Here is a 19,866-nt window from a genome sequence, read left to right as displayed (position 1 = left end):
AATGTGATGAAAGAAATAGAAGCTGATATATATTATTCTCTCTACTATTATTCTGACATTTCACATTATTAAAATAAAGTGGTGATCCTAACTGACCTAAGACAGGGAATCTTTACTAGGATTATATGTCAGGAATTGTGAAAAACTGAGTTTAAATGTATTTGGCTAAGGTGTATGTAAACTTCCGACTTCAACTGTATATGATGGTGTTTATAGACATTATGGACAGTATATGAATATACAACGTGTGAACAGCAGTAGTTATAAAGTATAGGATGAGCCTTGACTAGAATTCAGTAAATACATATGAAGTGTGTAAAGCAGTATGTAAACATTATTCAAGTGACCAGTGTTCAATGACTATGTCCTATGAACAGCAGTCTATAAGGTGCTGGGTTGAGTACAGGGTGTTAGCCGGCTAGTAACAATGACTAAAGTTCAGGGCAGGGTACTGTGCAGAGGCCAGCTAGTGGTGACTATTTAATAGTCTGATGACTTGGAGCTGTTTTTCGGTCCCAGATATGATGCACCTGAACTGTCTCCGCCTTCTAGATCGTAGCGGGGTGAACAGGCCGTGGTTCGGGTTGCTGAAGTCCTTGATGATCTTCTTGGCCTTCCTGTGACACTGGGTGCTGTAGATGTCCTGCAGGGCAGGCACTGTGCCTCCGGTGATGCGTTGGACTGACCACACTATCCTCTGGAGAGCCCTGCGGTTTCGGACAGTGCAGTTCCCGAACCAGGCGGTGATACAGCCCGGTAGGATGCTCTCAATGGTGCAACGGTAGAAGTTTGTGAGGGTCTTTTATTTTTATTTATTTAACCTTTATTTAACTAGGCAAGCCAGTTAAGAACACATTCTTATTTACAATGATGGCCTACCCCGGGAAAACACTAACTTGGATGACGCTGGGTCGTCCTATGGGGCTCCCAATCATTGCCAGTTGTGAAACAGCCTGGAATCTAACCAGGGTCTGTAGTGACGTCTCTAGCATGGAGATGCAGTGCCTTAGACCGCTGTGCCACTTGGGAGGTCTTAGAGGTCTTAGTGATCAAGCTGAATTTCTTCAGCCTTCTGAGGTTGAATAGTCTGTGTGGACCATTTCAGGTTGTCAGTGATGTGCACGTCGAGGAACTTGAATCTTTTCACCTTCTCCACTGCGGTCCCGTCGATGTGCATGGGTGCATACTTCCTCCTGCTGTCTCCTGAAGTCCACGATCAGCACCTTCGTTTTGTGGACTCCTCCATGTAGGCTGTCTCATTGTTGATGGTAATGTTGTGTTGTTTGTAAACTTGAATATTGAGTTGGAGACGTGCGTTAACACGCAGTCATCTGTGGTCAGGGAGTACAGGAGGGGGCTTCACCACCTGGGGTCAGCCCGTCAGGAAGTCCAGGACCCAGTTGCACAGGATGGGGTTCAGACCCAGGGCCCCGATCTTAGTAATGAGCTTGGAGGGCAGTATGGTGTTGAAGGCTGAGCTATAGTCGATGAACAGCATTCTTACATAGGTATTCTTCTTGTCCAGATGGGATAGGGCAGTGTGCGGTGCGATGGCGATTGTGTCATCCGTGGATCTGATGGGGCGGTATTCCAATTGTAGTGGATCTAGGGTGTCAGGTAAGATGGAGGTGATATGATCCTTTACTAGCCTCTCAAACTACTTCCTGATGACAGAAGTGAGTGATAAGGTGCAATAGTTTAGTTTAGTTTAGTTCAGTTACTTACGCTTTCTTGGGTACAGGAACAATTATTAACATCTTGAAGCAAGTGGGGACAACAGACTGGGATAGGGAGAAATTGATATGTCGATAAACACTCCAGGCAGCTGGTCTGCACATGCTCTGAGGACACGGCTAAGGATGACGTCTTGGCCGGCAGCCTTGCGAGGGTTAACACGTTTAAATATCTTACTCACCTTGGCCACGGAGAACGAGAGCTTACAGTCCTCATGAGAGGCGGCACTGTGTTTTCCTCGAAGGGGGCGGAGAAGGTGTTTAGCTTGTCTTTTCCACCTTCTTTGTATGCAACTTCAATGTAGATTTGGCCTTGTGTTTTAGACTATTTACTTGCTGAAAGGTGAACTGTCTGGTGGAAAGCAGACTGAACCAGGTTATCCTCTAGGATTTTGGCTGTGCTTAACTTCATTCCGTAAATTCCCCAGTCCTTAACGAATAGAAGCATACCCGTAACATGATGCAACCACCCCTATGTTTGAGTGATACTTCGCAATGTGTTGTATTGGATTTGCCCCCGAACATAACACTTTGTATTTAGGACAAAAAGATAATTGCTTTGCCAAGTTATTTTGTGAGAAGACAGATTTTTGGGATGTCTCGTGCTCTGACAAACACCGCTCTAGCTCTGTCACTTTTCACCGCAGATGCGAAAGTGCGACAACGGTGGATGCGGAGGATCTCTCGCTTAAACTGACATCTTTTTTATGGGGATGTTTTTATTGTGCTAATTAGATTTCCGCGGGTGTGCGGACATCGACTCTAGTTTATTTTTATACATTCTAAGAATATTTGACTTGTCCAAAATCGTGTGACATTAAAACACATTCCGTTCCTTGTATTAATGGCAGTGTTTGCCTATCAATATAATAAGCACTTATTTGTGAAAGCAGACATTGAACTTGAACCCTGCTTCAACAATCATCAGCTGATTTTACAAATGATTTTCCAAATGACAGTAAAGTGAACAGCTGTTGTGATAGCAGGAGAGGTTTATCAAGAATGTTTTGATGTCTCATACATTAGAAAAAGGATAGTCCAAACTATACATTTTTATTTTTAAAACAGGTTCAAAAGCTAAAAAGCTTTATTTCATTGTAACTTATTTTATTCAATGGCTTCACCTGAGTGTCCTCGCCAGCTAGGGTAGGGCAGCACTTTACCACATTCCAATGTTATCACTTTCCAATGTTGAAAATGGGAACAATGGGAGCAATGAGAGGTGAAAATGATTTAAATGTATTTAAGGCCATATAAAGAACAGCTATGCATGATTTAAATATTATAGTCTTGTGAATCTGTCATGCATATACTATATATAATTGCTTTATTGAAAATAGGAACTATGGGAGAAATGGACAAATACAGATTTTTTTTAAGATGCCCTTGTCTTAAAGTTGAACCTTGGATAGATATTTAGTATAATAGCCTAAACAGTCAATTCAAAATATTGTATTCTGTTCTTTTGAAATAACCAACATTTTCTGCATCATATTGAGACAAAATAAAAAATAAATGGATTTTGGGATGTTGTTCTATATAAATGTAGGCAAAAAAGGCAGACATTTTATATCAACATGGGATTTCTGTGGTCCAAATATCATAATAATTTTTGTTTTCAGACGTTTTCCGTTGGTAGGCCTACCCATGTGTCTACTCACTCGGAAAGCCTGCTCACTCATGTCAATACCAAATCTGATAATTGTGACTTGATTGAACTGGAATGATGTGAATAATGATGATGATGGTGAGAGCCCAGTATAGACTAACCCTTTAATCATAGGCTGTTACTTTGTGTCTCTAAAATCACAATGTTTCAGTTTCTATAATCATGTGAAAAAGTATTTTTTAATTGAAACGTCCAAATGTCTGCCTTTTACCAGATCCATTTTTTGTTCTATTTTTATAACTGATAAAAATTCAATATGCAATAGCCTATAGATAATATTCTGGCCATAGGAAAACTGTTTTTAAGGCCATATAAAGAACAACTATGCATAAATGAATGAAAAGCAGCAAACAGAAACAACATTGTTTCACATTCTTTAATAAAAGACTCAAACAGAAACAGGCAATAGGCCAAAGAGCTGGCTCCACAGTTTCTCCGCCAACTCGGCCTACAAGGAAACTCGACGTATCTCGACAACATTGAGCGCGCGACGGAGTCTGTGCGCTGCGTAGTACCTTCCACAAAAAGTTTTGCTCAACAAAAAAACACGTAAGGGGGGGAATGCGAGGGCCTCTTTGTCCTTAAAGCCATGGACGACTCAAAGGCACTCCGGCACCTCTCTTTTCTCTCCTCTTTTCCCCCCACATCACATGAGCATAATTCACCTGCGCCTGCCCTTAGTTAGCAGCTTGCCCCTCACACACGCTGCGACTCACGGAGACCCGGAGGTCGAAAGCGCCCGCCTAACGTCAGAATAAAGATTCCCCTGACAGCCCCGCCGCGACCCACACGCTTCGTCACGTTAACGCAGTCATGACGAAGCAGTGGCATTGTGGGGTGTTGAATATGGGGGAGGGTTGGCTACATGACAAGATAGAAAGGACAACAATACTTTATGCAGGGCCTTCATAAAACGAAATAGTCAGACTTTGAGGCTTGATGTGGAAGGCTTGATGTGGCAGACGTGTGTGTGTGTGTGTGTGTGTGTGTGTGTGTGTGTGTGTGTGTGTGTGTGTGTGTGTGTGTGTGTGTGTGTGTGCGCTCGCACACATGTACTTACGGCTTTCCATAGCAAGGATAGTGAGGTTGTGGACAGAGTTGACCTCTCGATCCAGGGGTTTGGCTGTGCTTATGACCCCACTCAGAGCATCCACGTTGAAGAAACGCTCCAGGTCTGTGTTTCTGTCTATGGAGTACCTGGAGACAGACAGACAGAGGCAGGCAGGCAGACAGGCAGAATGACAGACACACAGTCAGACACGTAGCTATGATGAGGTATTTTCCTTTTGAAGAAAGTTCTAAGGATTTTACATGTAATAATTTCTCTCTTAACACATTTCTGAAGGAATAAGAACTTTCTACCTTCCAAACGTGTCAAATTAACAATTTAAAAGTAAGTTCTGGTTTGAGTCCATTGGCATAGAACATTACTGAGCCGTGTCAACAAGTGCAATTATGCCATTTTCTTATCAATTTTTAACGCTAGATTAAACGATCATAATGTTGAGCTATGAATGAGAGGTTTCGGCAACTTCTAGATTTTGGCGAGAACTGCTCTCAATCAAAGTTTTTAAGATAGAAATGTGACATTGGACAGCAATACATTAATGCTGAACACAGAACAAACACTATCAATTTCTATACAGCAGCTTATATTTCTGGAAAAAATGACAACTTCAATTAGCTGGTATCCAAAGGGTATTATTCAATGTAATTTGACTCTTGTGGCTGCATTAGTTCCACAATAATTCTAATTTCAACAGAGGTAGGGCCATATTATTGCAGACGCTGAAAGCCTCAGCAGCAAAAAGAGGCAATTTACACCCACAATGGCGGTGTAATTAGATTTTCTGATTAAGATTACTAACAATCCTAACGCCCCGAGCATGAATACTACCACACAACACTTTTATTTTCAATTAATGCGTAATGAGAGGGAGTCTCATGAGTGACATGGGGCAGATTGCCTTTCTGAGTGGTTGTGTTGTGTTATAAATGCAACGGAGCTGGTACAAACTGTTGACCCTCCTGGGGGAATGCCCTTCGCTCATTTTAGATGGCATTTCACTTTTACAAATGTTGCAGTCCCTCGAACGCACGCCATCTGGCTTTAGTGCATGTCACACAGTCACAGAGGGAGTTTAGAACTCTGTCAGTGAGGTGCTATTGAGGCACTAGAACGTGAACGTGTATTTACAGTACTGCTCAAAAGGTGTTTGGACCTCCTGTCAAACTTGCGGTGTGGCAATATGTTGAAAGAAATGGGTTATATGGCTTGAATTCGCCACTCTGTTGAATGGGGCAAAGTTATTTTAAGAAACAGGGGCCACTTGAGAAAATGGCTGGGACAACAGAGGAATTGCCTGTAATGGCATATAATAACTGGAGAGCTGGGTTCTACCTGATGGCACTGTTGGATGAGTCAGGGTCGTGAGCGGAGACCCTCCCGATGGAGAGGCCCACTCTGGCGTCCTCGGAGACCACCATCTTGCTAAGCTGTGTGGAGAACACAGGCGGCTCGTTCACGTCCTCCACCGTCACCTTGACCGACGTGGTGTCGCTGAACGAACCCAGGTGCACAAACGCAGGGTCGATATTCCGATTGGTGGCTTCAATTCGCAGGTTAAAGCTGTTCTTGGTCTCAAAGTCTAAAGGCTGAGACAAACATAAAGTAAAGAGACAAAAAAAAAAATGAAATTAAAAGCTATTTCACATTTCTTCAAAAAAGAAATCGACAGTAACCTTCCGGTCGAGGTGGAACCCATCCTAATTGGCTGGATTCTAAGCACACTGCACTGGCCACATTTGCTGTAAATGGTGAGGGCAAAGCCATAAATATATTTGTATGTGCATCGCTCATGGCAACATGGCCTTGCGCTACACCAGTAGATTGAAGAAATGCTGGCGCTAGAGTCCAACGACCCTATGCAATCTTGCACATAATCAGACTCTCTATCACAAATATATTTTTCATCCAGACGTTTTATATTGACTTACTGTGTAGTGTGAAAGCAAACTATTGATTGTGAGAAAAGGCACACAACACATCACAGTGAAAGGCATTTCTAAATAATAGTGTTTAGAAGATATGTTGTCATCTGTTTGGCTTATTGGGCGCACAGTTGTAGCCCTATAATATAGGAGGGCCATTGATGTGACACATTTATTGTCTGTGTTTATTGTCTGCATGACTTTCCACTCTGTGGCACTCGTCTCTGATCGGTGACGGCGAAAACAAACAAAAGATCAGATTGGACACTGTGACAAAGCTGGCTTGGGGCCACAGCCTATAAGGATACAGCATGTGTACCTTTTGAAGGATGATGACGCCCTCTTGCGTGTCCTCATCTGTGGTGATGTTGAACACCCCAGGTCCGTCCTCCATGATCCTATACTCCATCTCTGCATTTGGGCCTATGTCATTGTCCAGAGCCTTGACCCTGGCCACCACGGACGCCACGGGCAAGGACTCCAGCACCATGTACTGATAGTTCTCTGGAGGAAAGAGAAGTAGTAGTTAGAGATGAGGTGGTTTCCTTACTCCTTAGCCACTCAGATTCATAGTGCACTACAGCTGCCTTTGAGTTCCCGCTCTCACAATGAGTGGTCACACTACAAAGTAATGGTCCAGGATGAGTTTTATCCAAATATATGAGGAAATAGTGACAATAATATTAAATGACTAGTTTTACATTCAAGACATTTATGGTGGAGAGGGCAAATATATATTTTATTGAACCTTAACATTTTTATAACAATGGAGTTGTTTGTGTTCATATGAACATGTATTACATATTCTGACCACTCCACTCTACATGAAACAGAATATCTCTTGACCAAAGTGAATGGGAGAATCTGCGGAATATGCTTCGGTGGGATGAAATGTTCACTGGAAGATTCTATTACAAGCAAACTCTTCCATTGTGCTCCCGGTGTCTTTGTCTGCACCTCTCTGACATAAAGCACTCTCATAAGAAAAAAAGGAGGGAATCATATAAATAATCATAATCTCCCCAATCACCATGACGGAGCTCATTACCAGATCTTTCCGTGTTTCTCACCCCAGTGGCTCCCGACATCGCGCTCCAAATGCTAATCTGCTTGACATTGTTTGCCGCTGTGTAATCTTTGTAATGGCTTTTTAATTCGCTGTGGAAGACCCCCAAAAATGCCTTTCTTCCCCTCCCTTCGTACTGTGTATGCCCCTCTTTGCCCCCTGGTAACCGCCCCGCCTCTCTGTCCTTGTGCCTCCAGCCTTCACTTCCCTCCTCTTCTCTCCTCCAAGGGCTAGTGCTTCTAGACTATCAGCTGTGGTGCTCTGCAATACTCTATTGATTCTGACCCATGACCTTGGGTGGGGGGTGGGGGTGGGGGTGGGGGTACAGATGGGGGGACGGGGACGGGACACCCAACCTGGTCCCAAAGCATCTTTCTTCCCAGCACACCCAGCAAAACAGCGCTGGGTTAAAGCGGCATTGACGATTTGTTGTGCAAACTTGAACCTGTCCCCCCCATCCCCCCGCCCCTACGGGTTCCAGCAAATTGACTTGACTTCAATGCGCAGTCCAGCAGTGAGTGGTAATCAGCGCTGGCAGCAGCGGTCGTTGGACTATCAGCAGTAAGCAATGGCCCGGCCACAGATTATCATGAGAAGCACCTCATGCCTTGATCCCCAACGCCTGGCCAGGAACCCATTAGCGGGCCGTGAAATAGGCTGATGACAAAAAAATGGAGCCTGATTGATCCTGGTATCCATGTTTGCAGAAATCCCTCCGCTCTGATGTGGAGTGAGGGGAGCGGGAGAAAGGTTTATACTCCTTCTAGGGAAAACTGCATTGAAGCCTTTGACCATTAGTCAGAGGGACAGTGAACCCACGACGAACAGCGAATTACGCATACGCTTGAAACGGGGTCCTGTAGTTGAATGAATCTGCAATATCAAGCATAGACTACATTTTCACTCAAAGCTTTCTCCCCTACTGTACGCGTCTGCCATTGTGAACGAGAGTGATTGTAGAAGATTTATGTCAAACCCCTCCACTATAGTGAGACTGCAATGACAGTGAATGGAGGGGTTTAGGGCTTTGTCTGAGGGATATAGATAGATAGGAGGGCATGTCGTCAGATTTAGTGACGTACAAAGCATATAGCACTCTTACCTACGAGAGAAGGTGGCGGGTTGTCATTGACGTCAGTGGAGGGTGACCGTGACAGAGGTGGTGCCGGAGAGAGCCCGCCCATCTGGCCACAATGTGCTTTAGCCTGGATGACCAACACCTACTGGTCCTTCACCTCTCGTCGTCCATGTTGGGCAGTGCCGTCCGGACCCGAGCATGGAGAGGAGAAGAGATTGGAGAGAGAAAGGGATGACCAGGAAAGAAGAGAAAGGGAGGATGATGCGAGTAGAAGAGTAAGAAGGTGAAAAGGGGAGGGAGGTGGGGGGAGGGGGGGGATGATGGGAGAGGAGAGAGAGATCGATTGCAAGGGATGGCAGAGTGGGATAGAGAGAGAAGAGAGAGAAGAGAGAGAGAGAGAGAGAGAGGAGAGAGAAGAGAGAGAGAGAGAGAGAGAGAGAGAGAGAGAGAGAGAGAGAGAGAGAGAGAGGAGGAGAGAGAGGAGAGAGAGAGAGAGAGGAGAGAGATGAGATAGAGAGAGAGAGAGAGGAGGAGAGAGAGAGAGAGAGAGAGAGAGAGAGAGAGAGGAGAGGAGAGAGAGAGAGAGAGAGGAGATGAAGAGAGAGAGAGAGAGAGAGGAGAGAGAGAGAGACACAGAGAGAGAGAGAGAGAGAGAGAGAGAGAGAGAGAGAGAGAGAGAGAGAGAGAGAGAGAGAGAGGGCAGAACTGGAGGAAAAGAGATGAAGGAGCAGAGATTGACAGGAGCAGAGAAAAAAAGCAAATGCCTCCAAAGATGCCTAACTCTTGCTTGAAAATAAGTTGTTATGCACTTTATTATCTGGGTTATTGGCACTGTTGCACCTGTTGATGGTTCCCTTTTGTGAGAAGAAACATGGACTTAAAGTGTCAAACAATCTTTACTTCTTGTGTCCAATCCTAACACTAAAGTGAAAACACTTCTATGGTCAACTTTATACACTATATCGCTGTAGGTGCTGAGAAAAATGTTATCTATAGCAAAGGCCTATGGCTCTATACAGTTGCTGAATGGTAATTGCTTTTGAAAGAATACACCAAGTTATGAAATTGAAATCAGCATTTTATCTCCTGACTCTAAAGATGAAAATCGTAATAATCCCACAAAATTACCACAAATCTTTAATGGCAAAAAGTCCTAATCATTATAAGGCAATTACTGTTGCATTCATGGTTAATGACTTACAGCTCAGAATAAAAAATTAAAAGGCACTTATTGGGGATTCCTACGGAACATGGAAGATTACTCATTAAGTAGCTAGCTCAGGAAGCCGAGAAACACAGTTTGGATCACGTAGGTTTGCTTGCTCTCTCTAAGTTTTCTTTTCATTAATGAGAATTAAGGAGAATTTTGAGAGATTCTCGAGAGGTATCAATTCTCGAGAGGTATCGATTCTCGAGAGACATTACTGTAATGTAAACGTACGTATTTCTCACGTCTTGAGAGGGGTAAACTGTCATGTTTGATATGCTAGCGTTACTAGTTGGCATAGCTAGCTAGCTGTGTTTTTGTCATGCAAGCTACATTTCATGCGTGTATGATCAAGAAAATAAACCTAATATCTAGCTAATATGTTTTAGTGGAAAGGTTTCATTTGAATTCTCCAAGCTTATTGACTAGTCATTGGCTACTGTGATACTGCTATTTATATTTGGAGCTGCAGAGCAATAAAGTCACATTACCAGCCACAACGAAAGGTACAGTAAGGCAAGTATGTAATGTAAATTGAAAAGTGTATGTACATATGTCAATTGAAATCTCGTCGCGCTGCCTCTCCTTAAATGTTTGTCAATGAGAAGCTCTCTTTGAGCTTGATACAGAATTAACTAATCAAATAATCTTGGGGATGAAGTAAGCCTGAGTTAAGTTTGGTTTATTGCAATCTGTTAAGTCAAGATACATTGCATTTGTCATGTAAGTGTGATACACTGTGACTCTTACAAAAAATAATAAAAACTGGGTAGCCTTTTCAACCCCTCTTCAGTTTTCATTCCCGAAATATGAGTTTTTAATTAGACTTTGGTGAATATTAAATAATCAAACTGAGTGGTTATGGGCTGAATCAAACTCCCACTTAATCAAACATTGATATCAATGGGATAAGCGAGAAATTTCTAATTAACACAAGCACATCTCAGGGGACTTGACCTTATGAGACCTTAATAAAATAGAAGACCAGAGGATGACAATGTTGAAAAAACAGTATCTGTGTGTTCTGGACAAAATGTTATCATAACTACTCAAGAACTAGGCAGGCTATTATAGGGAACAGATTCTTGCCATGTATGATCCAAACATTGATTTGATTAAATCGTGCAAATAAATTTGTACTTGACTTAATGGGAAACTAAACTTTCTCTCTCTTTCCCTCCCAAATTCAGGTTAAGTAGAGTAAGTACGTATTGGTTTGAAGACATGTTTTCCTAAAAATCCAGAGATTGCATAGATAGGTCCACTGGACTCGAATGTAAAGAATAGGACATTATTGCTATTGTCTTTGGAAAATGCTTATTTACCTGTGTATGCACCCCTACACCTGATGGCCACCCACAATCATACACACTCTCCCAGCAACATAGTGAACACAGCCTGATGACTTGACAAAAAGATGAGTACATCTCACAAACGAAGCCTGGGTTCGCTGAGGAAAAACAGTGTTTCAAGGTATTTAGACCAACTGCCTGAACATTTGTTATACTTACAAATCAGATAGTCTGTTATTGGCCCAGTCGAAGTAAGTGACTCAATTAGCAACATTTTACGACGCTGTCCACCTTTTTATCTGAGGCCTCTGCCATGCTCTCGCCACAACATAATGATGGTCAATAAAGTAAAGTAGTTACAACATGTCACTTTCCATTCAGCGCAAACTAATGAATAGTGGGTGACGTTTTCCTACTGGGAGAAAACCACAGCTGCCTCTTATTCAATGCTTTGGTTCCCAGTTTAAGATGAGGAGTCAGAACATGTCAGCCGAGAAGCTGGTTTAAATTTAACGCCTGATGCCTTCATGTTTGTCAAAGCATCTGTCTATCGAGCTACTGTATGTGTGGATGTGTGGATTGGATACATCCATCTTCTCCTGTTCCTAGCTGTATCCCCCTTTCCTCTATCCATCCATCCATACATCCATCTATTCATAGATTCATCAGGTTTGCTGCTAGTTTCTCCCACTGTGTAACCTTGTAGCCAATTAAAGAGCATCAACAGTGCCCCAGTGTCAGCTGTTGTGACACCTGTGAACCCTGTTTGCTGACATGCATCAGAAAGCTTGCTTCAAGCCTTCAATCCAACAGAGGTCCCTCAAACCAGGCTAGGTACAAAACAAACAAAACTTTCCCTGTTCTCTCAACTCTATCTAGCACTACCACCACAGAGACAGAAAACATGCAAGTTCTAACTTGAAAGAACAAAAACAGTCTTAAAGAATTCTGGAGAAGAAGAAGTTGTCTGTTAGAAAAAGTTGGCTAATGGCTACATTCAAACAACAACTACAACAACAACAATGGCTTACCCCAAAAACTTGAAATGTAGCCCGTAAGAAAATATGTTAAGTGTGTGCAGCCAGCAGTAAACCAAGTGAATAATCTCACTAAACAAAGATAGGCTTCACATACAATTGATATACTTATTTAATATCAGCTCTGTGCATTGGTGCCCAAGAGATATAGGCTGTGGTTAATGATGCCATGAATCCTTATTCCAGCATGTGGGGGTAAAAAAAAATGCAATGTGTTTTCTCCTCCCGACGCCTGCCGCCCGCCTGGCCAGCAGCACACATATTTCTCACAGAGCGACAGTGCTAATCCGCACGGCTATGTCGCCAGGCTGTTGTTTGTCTGCTGGGTGCCAGCCCCCCTCGCTCTATATCTCTGTTGTGCTGCACCCGTGTCATTCCTGGGGAGAGGCGATGATTAAAATCCTTCTGTCGCTATCGCGGCATGGCCCCACATCGGCATCGCACCGTGACTCCCTCAGCCTCCGGTGCTGCCGAAGCAGACGCATTGTAGCCGCCGTACATTTATCTAGCTGTCTCCCTCTCCCCAGTGCTGGAGGCAGAGGGGTAGGCCACTCTCCCTGCAAAAAGACAGGGATCCTTGACATTCGTCTTGGGAGGAGGAAATAAAAGTGTGGGGACTGGAGCACTTTGCTAGGATAGGAAACCCTCTGGCCTACCATCCGTGTGGCTATGAAAGGTAATGATGAAGGCGATGGAAACTTAAATAAGAGTGGTGTGATTTCCTCAACCTCCGGGGGTCCACCTACACCCAATTGATCCATGTAAGATGTAAGAGGGAAAAAGACCATATACACTGGGAATAGTACAAGCCAGGTTGTTAGCCAGGTTGTTGCCTTTTAGTTTGTTCATGAAAAGCCACCTTACAAATATTCTCTACATCTAACTTATCTTTTGAAAGATTCCAATCCAGAGTACAGATACGTATTTGAATAACAATTTATCTCACTCAAACTGTGAAAGATACACAGATTGAACTGCTATCGGCTGAGGTCTCCTGGGCATCATTCTCCACCTTGACTATACGTGATACTGTAAATTTCCCATATCTTGGTGGTCTGGGTGTGGTATAACATTCAACAATTATGTAACATTACGAGATGTAGATAACTGTGACTCATCTTCAGTAATATTACTGTTACATTGTAAAAAAAAACATTTTTGGGGGGGTGCTACTGTATATGAGAAATGTCATACGTCAAATGCTTCAGACATCTCACACAGCAAAATCGCCAGTGTTCATATCCTGGTGTAAGCAGTTTTGGTGTTGATGTTGTGTTACTTTATGAATGGAGTGAATGGCAGCTAGTGTTGCCAGTTTTACCTAGTGTTTCAGTGCAACATTTCTAGTGTTGATTCAGGTGCTAAACTAACTCTGTAAGTGTTAAATTAACACTCAATGGTGTAAAATAACCAAATTGTTGGCGTTAATAACCAGTGTTATACCAAAACCAAGCCCCTCAATATCATATTTCCCAGCATATTTTCACATCACTTTGCAAGCCAGCATAATGTGACTTGAAATAATAATGTGACTTTGGACTTCTGAGTGGCACAGTGGTCTAAGGCACTGCATCTCAGTGTAAGAGGTGTCACTGGTTCAAATCCAGGCTGTATCCAGCTGTGATTGGGAGTCCCGAAGGGCGGAGCACAATTGGTCCAGCGTCGTCCGGATTTGGCCGGGGTAGGCTGTTATTGTAAATAAGAATTTGTTCTTAACTGACTTATCTAGCTAAAATGTAAAATAAATAAATAAATGAAAGCCTGATTTTGCTTGTAAACTACGCGCTTCAGTCCACGGAATTATGTTAAAACTCTCATAATAAGGCTTTATGTATTGTGTTATATTATACTTTTTTATAACATATTTGCTTAGGAGCTCACTTTATGAAGGCCACAGGAGTGAACATTTATGAATGCAACAACCAAGTCTCTGTCACTAACAAATAAAGTAATGGGTGGTGACTCTACAATTTACTCGAAAGGCATTATGGGAAAGCACAGCAATTATTTTCACTGCTACGCAGCCAATACACATCTTTACGTCTCTATGTCACCAGAGGATTTAAGCTCAACGGATAAATTATGAGTTTACTGTATTATTGTATTATTGATTTAAATACTTGGATGGCTCACAGCTTCCTCCAGCTAAATCAAGGCAAGACCGAGGTATTTATTGTTGGAGCCAAAACACAGAAAGAGAATCTGGCCTCACATTTTAATTCACGGCAATAAAGATAAAACACCAGGTAAAAAACCTAGGTGTTATTTTAGATTCTGAACTCCATTTCAAATCACACATTAGGAATGTGACCAATATATCTTTTTACCACCTGAGGAACATTACCAAGGTGCGACCATTTCTCTCTCAGTCTGATACAGAGAGACTCATCCATGCTTTTATTATAAGTAGGCTTGACTACTGTAATGCTCTCCTGTCTCGTCTACCCAAGAAAGCCATTGATCAACTGCAAAACATACAGAATGCTGCAGCACGGGTACTGACCAAGACCAGACGGAGAGCACACATTACACCAGTTTTAAGGTCTCTGCACTGGCTGCCTGTGAGTTTAAGAATACATTTTAAGATTCTTCTACTGGTTTTTAAATCAATCCACGATTGTGCACCCCAATACATGTCAGACATGCTTTTAAGTTATGTACCCAGTAGGTCCCTCAGATCCTCTTGCACTGGCCTTTAACTATCCCAAAGCCTAGGACCAAGAGGCATGGAGAGGCAGCCATTGTTACTATGCCTCTGGAATAGCCTGCCACTGAACCTGAGGGGGGCCGAAACTGTGGACATATTTATTACATATTACTCCTTTTTTAGTCTTTCAGTTTTATTGTTATTCTTTTGTTTTTTATCCTCTTATGTTTGTTGTGTAGTAAATATTTATGTTTTTATTTCCTTAATTTTATTAGTTTTTTCCTGTGAAGCACATTGTGTTGCATTCCATGTCTGAAATGTGCTGTAAAAATAAAGCTTGATTTGATTTTGATTTGACATATGCAAATAAGGCTTTACACTAAGCAATGTGTTCATTTAACACTGAAAGTGTGGATTCATATAGACATTTGACCAGTGTTAAATTGAACAATCTCAGTGTTGCTTTAACACTGGAGAATTTGCGGTGAAGGTATCAGTGAACACCATACCAGCGCACCTTTAACACTGACCTAGTGTAAAAATGTAATACAAGTGTTAAATACAAGGTATCAGTGAACACCATTACCTTTAACACAGAGTTTGTGTAACACTTTAATGCCACTAGTGTTGGAAAGTATCTGTGTTAAAAGAGCAACACTTTGAAAAGTGTAAATTCAACACTTTTTGCTGGTTGTCATATACACACTTCAAACGTGTTAAATTGAAAACCCACAGTGTTCAATTTACCAATCGAATTTTGCTGTGCAGGGGTGAGATAAATGATTTTCGCCAAGGGTATCTCTTTCTAAGTATTATACCAAAGATATAGCCTGGTTGTATTGTACATTACCTGGCAGAATGGTGGGAGGCCAGATTTATATCTACGCTGAGCTGTAATGTCCTCCAGTCACTGGAGTGGATAGTACAACAATCTCCCTGAGGTGATGCACAATTCTGTATGTGTGTGTGTGTGGGTGTCATGATTCGAACAGATTAGAGAACACCCACAGTAGAAAGCTCCCAAAAGGCCATGCCAATATCTTAATCAGAACAGGATTACCGGGTTTTGGAACCATCTCCCAGGCTCGGTATCTGGTATCTTAGCCCTGACATAGAATGAGATGAAAGAACAGGTGGAGAGCAGCTAGACTGGCCTTGGCCTTTTTCTTTATTTGAGCATTTTACATTTAATGAAATGATCTCCTTCCTCATGACCGGAGGAGCTGAAAGAGATGACGGTGAAGCTCTAAACGCTGTCATCGCAAAAGTAGCGCCTACGTCAAATTGAAATGCACGCAGGCCCGTCTTAAATATCCCCTTTAAACATAATTAATCCTCGCGTAGACGCCTGGCCTTTCCGCTCTCTCCCGTAGTGAGGACACGGAGGTCTGAGGCAAGCAGACATGGCTGGCATCGCTGATGTGCTCGAGTGCCCATCTCTGCCTCTAAGGTGTATGTGTGTGTGTGTGTGTGTGTGTGTGCGTGTGTGTACTTGCGTGTGTGTGTTTTGCAGGGAGGAGTGCATTATTAATCCCTGTTAGTCATGGTCCATTTCTACTAATGCCATTCAAAAATGCATAATGAGTATCATAACAAACAGTAGACAGACCAGACACTCATTCATAGCTACATTTATTCATTGAGTCGTTCATCAATTAACACACACCCTTAACGCATTGCAGTGCACCACCTTTCGATTTTCACCTTCAAACTCAAGTGTGCTATTTCCTGAGCTACATTACAAAATGGATGTTTAATAAGCCACCCTCACCCACAGCAACGTATGTATTTTGCCCACATTATACATTACATTTACAGCTTGGAGCTCGGGAGAGACATGCGTCCTCCAAAACACAACCCAACCAAGCCGCACTGCTTCTTAACACAGCGCGCATCCAACCCAGAAGCCAGCCGCACCAATGTGTCAGAGGAAACACCGTACACCTAGCGACCTGGTCAGCGCCACTGCGCCTGGCCCGCCACAGGAGTTGATAGTGCGCGATGAGACAAGGATATCACTACCGGCCAAACCGTCCCTAACCCGGACGATGCTAGGCCAATTGTGCTTCGCCCCATGGACCTCCCGGTCGCTGCCGGCTGCGACAGAGCAGCTATTTACAGCTATTGGAGCTATTCAGGGTTAACCACTTTTTTTCCCAAGTGCACCTTGAGGATTCAATTTGGGATTAAGATGCCAAGTAAAGGGACTTGCTGGACAAAAGTGAGCAAGGATGCAAACCCTCCAAGTCCAGGTCACACGTGACGTTGTCCACCTCCCTGCCCACTACCCCTCAACCCCTTAATCGCTGGTGGTGCAGTGTTGCTGTGTAGAGTTTAATGAGTGCCTTTCAGCTCAAGCACTTTGTCAAAGTCACCCTTTCACTAAGGCACAGCCTTTTTCAACAAATGAGTGTGATTAGTAGTTTCCAGAGACATAGAAACAGTATTCACTTTTGGCCTTTTTGTCACAGGTAGCTGCATTTAAATGGATTCATATTCTTGTCAAACTAAGAACATGTCCAGTTATTCCATATGTTCTTTCTTCACCTGGCATGTAAGCCCATTTTATTTCCCCCTGCGCCAGACACAACTTGTATGATTCAGCTTTGCCGTATGCATTCCTCCATGTTGTGTCTGCAAATGTAAAGTGCATACAAATTCGGTTAAAATATGCAAAAGTTGGGCCTCCCGGGTGGCGCAGTGGTCTATGGCCACCAGAGACTCTGGGCCACCAGAGACTCTGGGTTCGAGCCCAGGCTCTGTCGCAGCCGGCCGTGACCGGGAGGTCCATGGGGCGAAGCACAATTGGCCTAGCGTCGTCCGGGTTTGGCCGGTAGGGATATCCTTGTCTCATCGCGCACTAGCAACTCCTGTGGCGGGCCAGGCGCAGTGGCGCTGACCAGGTCGCTAGGTGTACGGTGTTTCCTCTGACACATTGGTGCGGCTGGCTTCTGGGTTGGATGCGCGCTGTGTTAAGAAGCAGTGCGTCTTGGTTGGGTTGTGTTTCGGAGGACGCATGTCTCTCCCGAGCCCGTACGGGAGTTGTAGCGATGAGACAAGACAGTAACTACTAACAATTGGATACCACAAAGGAAAAAAAATTATGCAAAACTTAAGGTGTCCCTCAAAAGACATTTGTGATATCACTACACTGAGAGACACTGCACCACCAAGCAATACAGAATGTACCATTTCAAAACTTCCTACAATTACTGATAACAGTATTGACCAGCCTGGGAAACAACTTGGTTTATGAATATTTCCAAGAAAGAGAAGGCTCCTTTGGAGTTCTCTCACAGAACAATTCATCGCAAAAACATGAAACATAGTCCGTCTCAAAACTTTTTGCCCTCAGGAGACTGAAAAGATTTGGCATGGGTCCTGTACCCCTGTACACTGACAGTACCGGTGCCCTCTGTATATAGCCTCGTTATTGTAATTCTTATTGTGTTACTTTTTATTATTATTTTTTATTTGAGCCTACTTGGTAAATATTTATATCTACTTATATCTACTCCCTCACGACGCCAGGTCAGCGGAGTCAATCACCACCTTCCGGAGACACCTGAAACCCCACCTCTTTAAGGAATACCTAGGATAGGATAAAGTAATCCCTCTAACCCCCCCCCCCTCCCCCCCCCTTAAAAGAGTTAGATGCACTATTGTAAAGTGGTTGTTCCACTGGATATCATAAGGTGAATGCACCAATTTGTAAGTCGCTCTGGATAAGAGCGTCTGCTAAATGACTTAAATGTAAATGTACTTGAACTGCACTGTTGGTTAAGGGCTTGTAAGTAAACATTTCACAGTAAAGTCTACACTTGTTGTATTCGGTGCCTGTGGCAAATACAGTTTGATTTGATTTGTCTGGCATTCAGGTGGGCCTTCGCGCTTCAGCAAACAAAGGAACAACAACAAAAATCAACTCTGAGGAAAACGTCAGCTTGACGTCGAAATGGATTAACAATGGATTAATGCTAACATAAATAATTATCTGCCTTTTTTGTTGAATGCTCCAACTCCTTTCTGCCTCGAATTAGTCCCTTTGGAAGTTTTTCTTCGTAAGACCTTCACATAGTGCATCTGGCTTTCCAGGAAGTTAAAGAGCACCATTGGTCTTCCTGAGTAGTACTTTCTTCAATGACTGTACACTACGTAGCCTCTTCAGTAATCACAACCTCTTTAAAACAATATGAAAGATCACATTTAACGATTTAAAGAGCCTACTTAGCTAATGAAACATGCATTCTAGTTTGCTGCTATTAGCATGCGGGCTCCATTCTTTGAACTGGAGGAGTCTTCATGAAATAACTATGCAGACGGAGTAATGGGCAGACATGCTGCTTAAACATTACTTAAGCAAATGTCGGCTCTCGCTCTGATTGGTATTGATGTCACGAATTCCGACTTGAGACTTAATGCTGAGTTGAAGTGGTTTCGTTAACTTTGTTAAAGATCATTGTGAGGACGCATTCAAGTAATCAAATCTCTATCAATCTTGTTCCCCACACAGGCTAATGTGCCAGGCTTCACAGCATGGCTTGACTTGACAATGCTGCAAATGTCTACTAGTTTGAAAGCACTTCCAGGGGACTGGCTGGTTGCTACTTGCCCACACAGTGTCATAGACTCTGTTATTCAAGACATATAAGTTCATTTTATCCAAAGTGCACACTTCAAATTAGTTGTGACCAAGGAACCCTGAAGATCCTCAATGAACTCAAGGAACCCCTGGAGTTCCTCAAGGAACCATTGCTAGTCAAGGGTTCATATTTGCACCTTCACTTAGTTGAGGAGTTCTTGGATGAACCTTTAATGGTTCAATGTATTAACAGGTTCCTGGAGGAAGCCTGGCGTAGAGGTGTGGCTAAGCAGGGGCGTGGATTTAAGAAATTTTTGTGGGGGCCACCTGTTAGAGTAAATGTCATTCCTGTTCATCTGTTGTATTGTCATTACATTACATGTTAATGTTGAACACAGGCGTATGAGTTCCTTAAGTGCCTATGCAAATCCCAAAGTGTGAAAAGTTACCACTTTATTACAATATGTAGACAGCAATGTTAATAGTATTGATATTATATTAGAATATGCATAAATATTTACGCTAATGGGTGGTCAAAAAGAAGTATCTGAAAGCCATGCCTCC

The 19,866-nt window shown here is 42.9% G+C and overlaps 1 protein-coding gene across 1 annotated transcript in view; it reads right to left on the bottom strand.

Annotated features, from left to right (window-relative positions):
- Positions 1 to 19,866, bottom strand: part of LOC111953145 (cadherin-7-like) — a 130,217-nt gene that overhangs the window by 45,738 nt on the left and 64,613 nt on the right. The window contains 5 exon segments of the mRNA XM_070435402.1: positions 4,463 to 4,599; positions 5,804 to 6,057; positions 6,713 to 6,897; positions 8,562 to 8,700; positions 8,703 to 8,733. Coding sequence (XP_070291503.1) covers positions 4,463 to 4,599; positions 5,804 to 6,057; positions 6,713 to 6,897; positions 8,562 to 8,700; positions 8,703 to 8,733 — 746 coding nt within the window.

Source organism: Salvelinus sp. IW2-2015, linkage group LG27 (assembly GCF_002910315.2).
Source record: "Salvelinus sp. IW2-2015 linkage group LG27, ASM291031v2, whole genome shotgun sequence".
Taxonomy (NCBI): Eukaryota; Metazoa; Chordata; class Actinopteri; order Salmoniformes; family Salmonidae; genus Salvelinus; species Salvelinus sp. IW2-2015.
The sequence above is the reverse complement of the archived record's forward strand: the minus strand, read 5'-3'. Positions and strand labels throughout refer to the sequence as shown.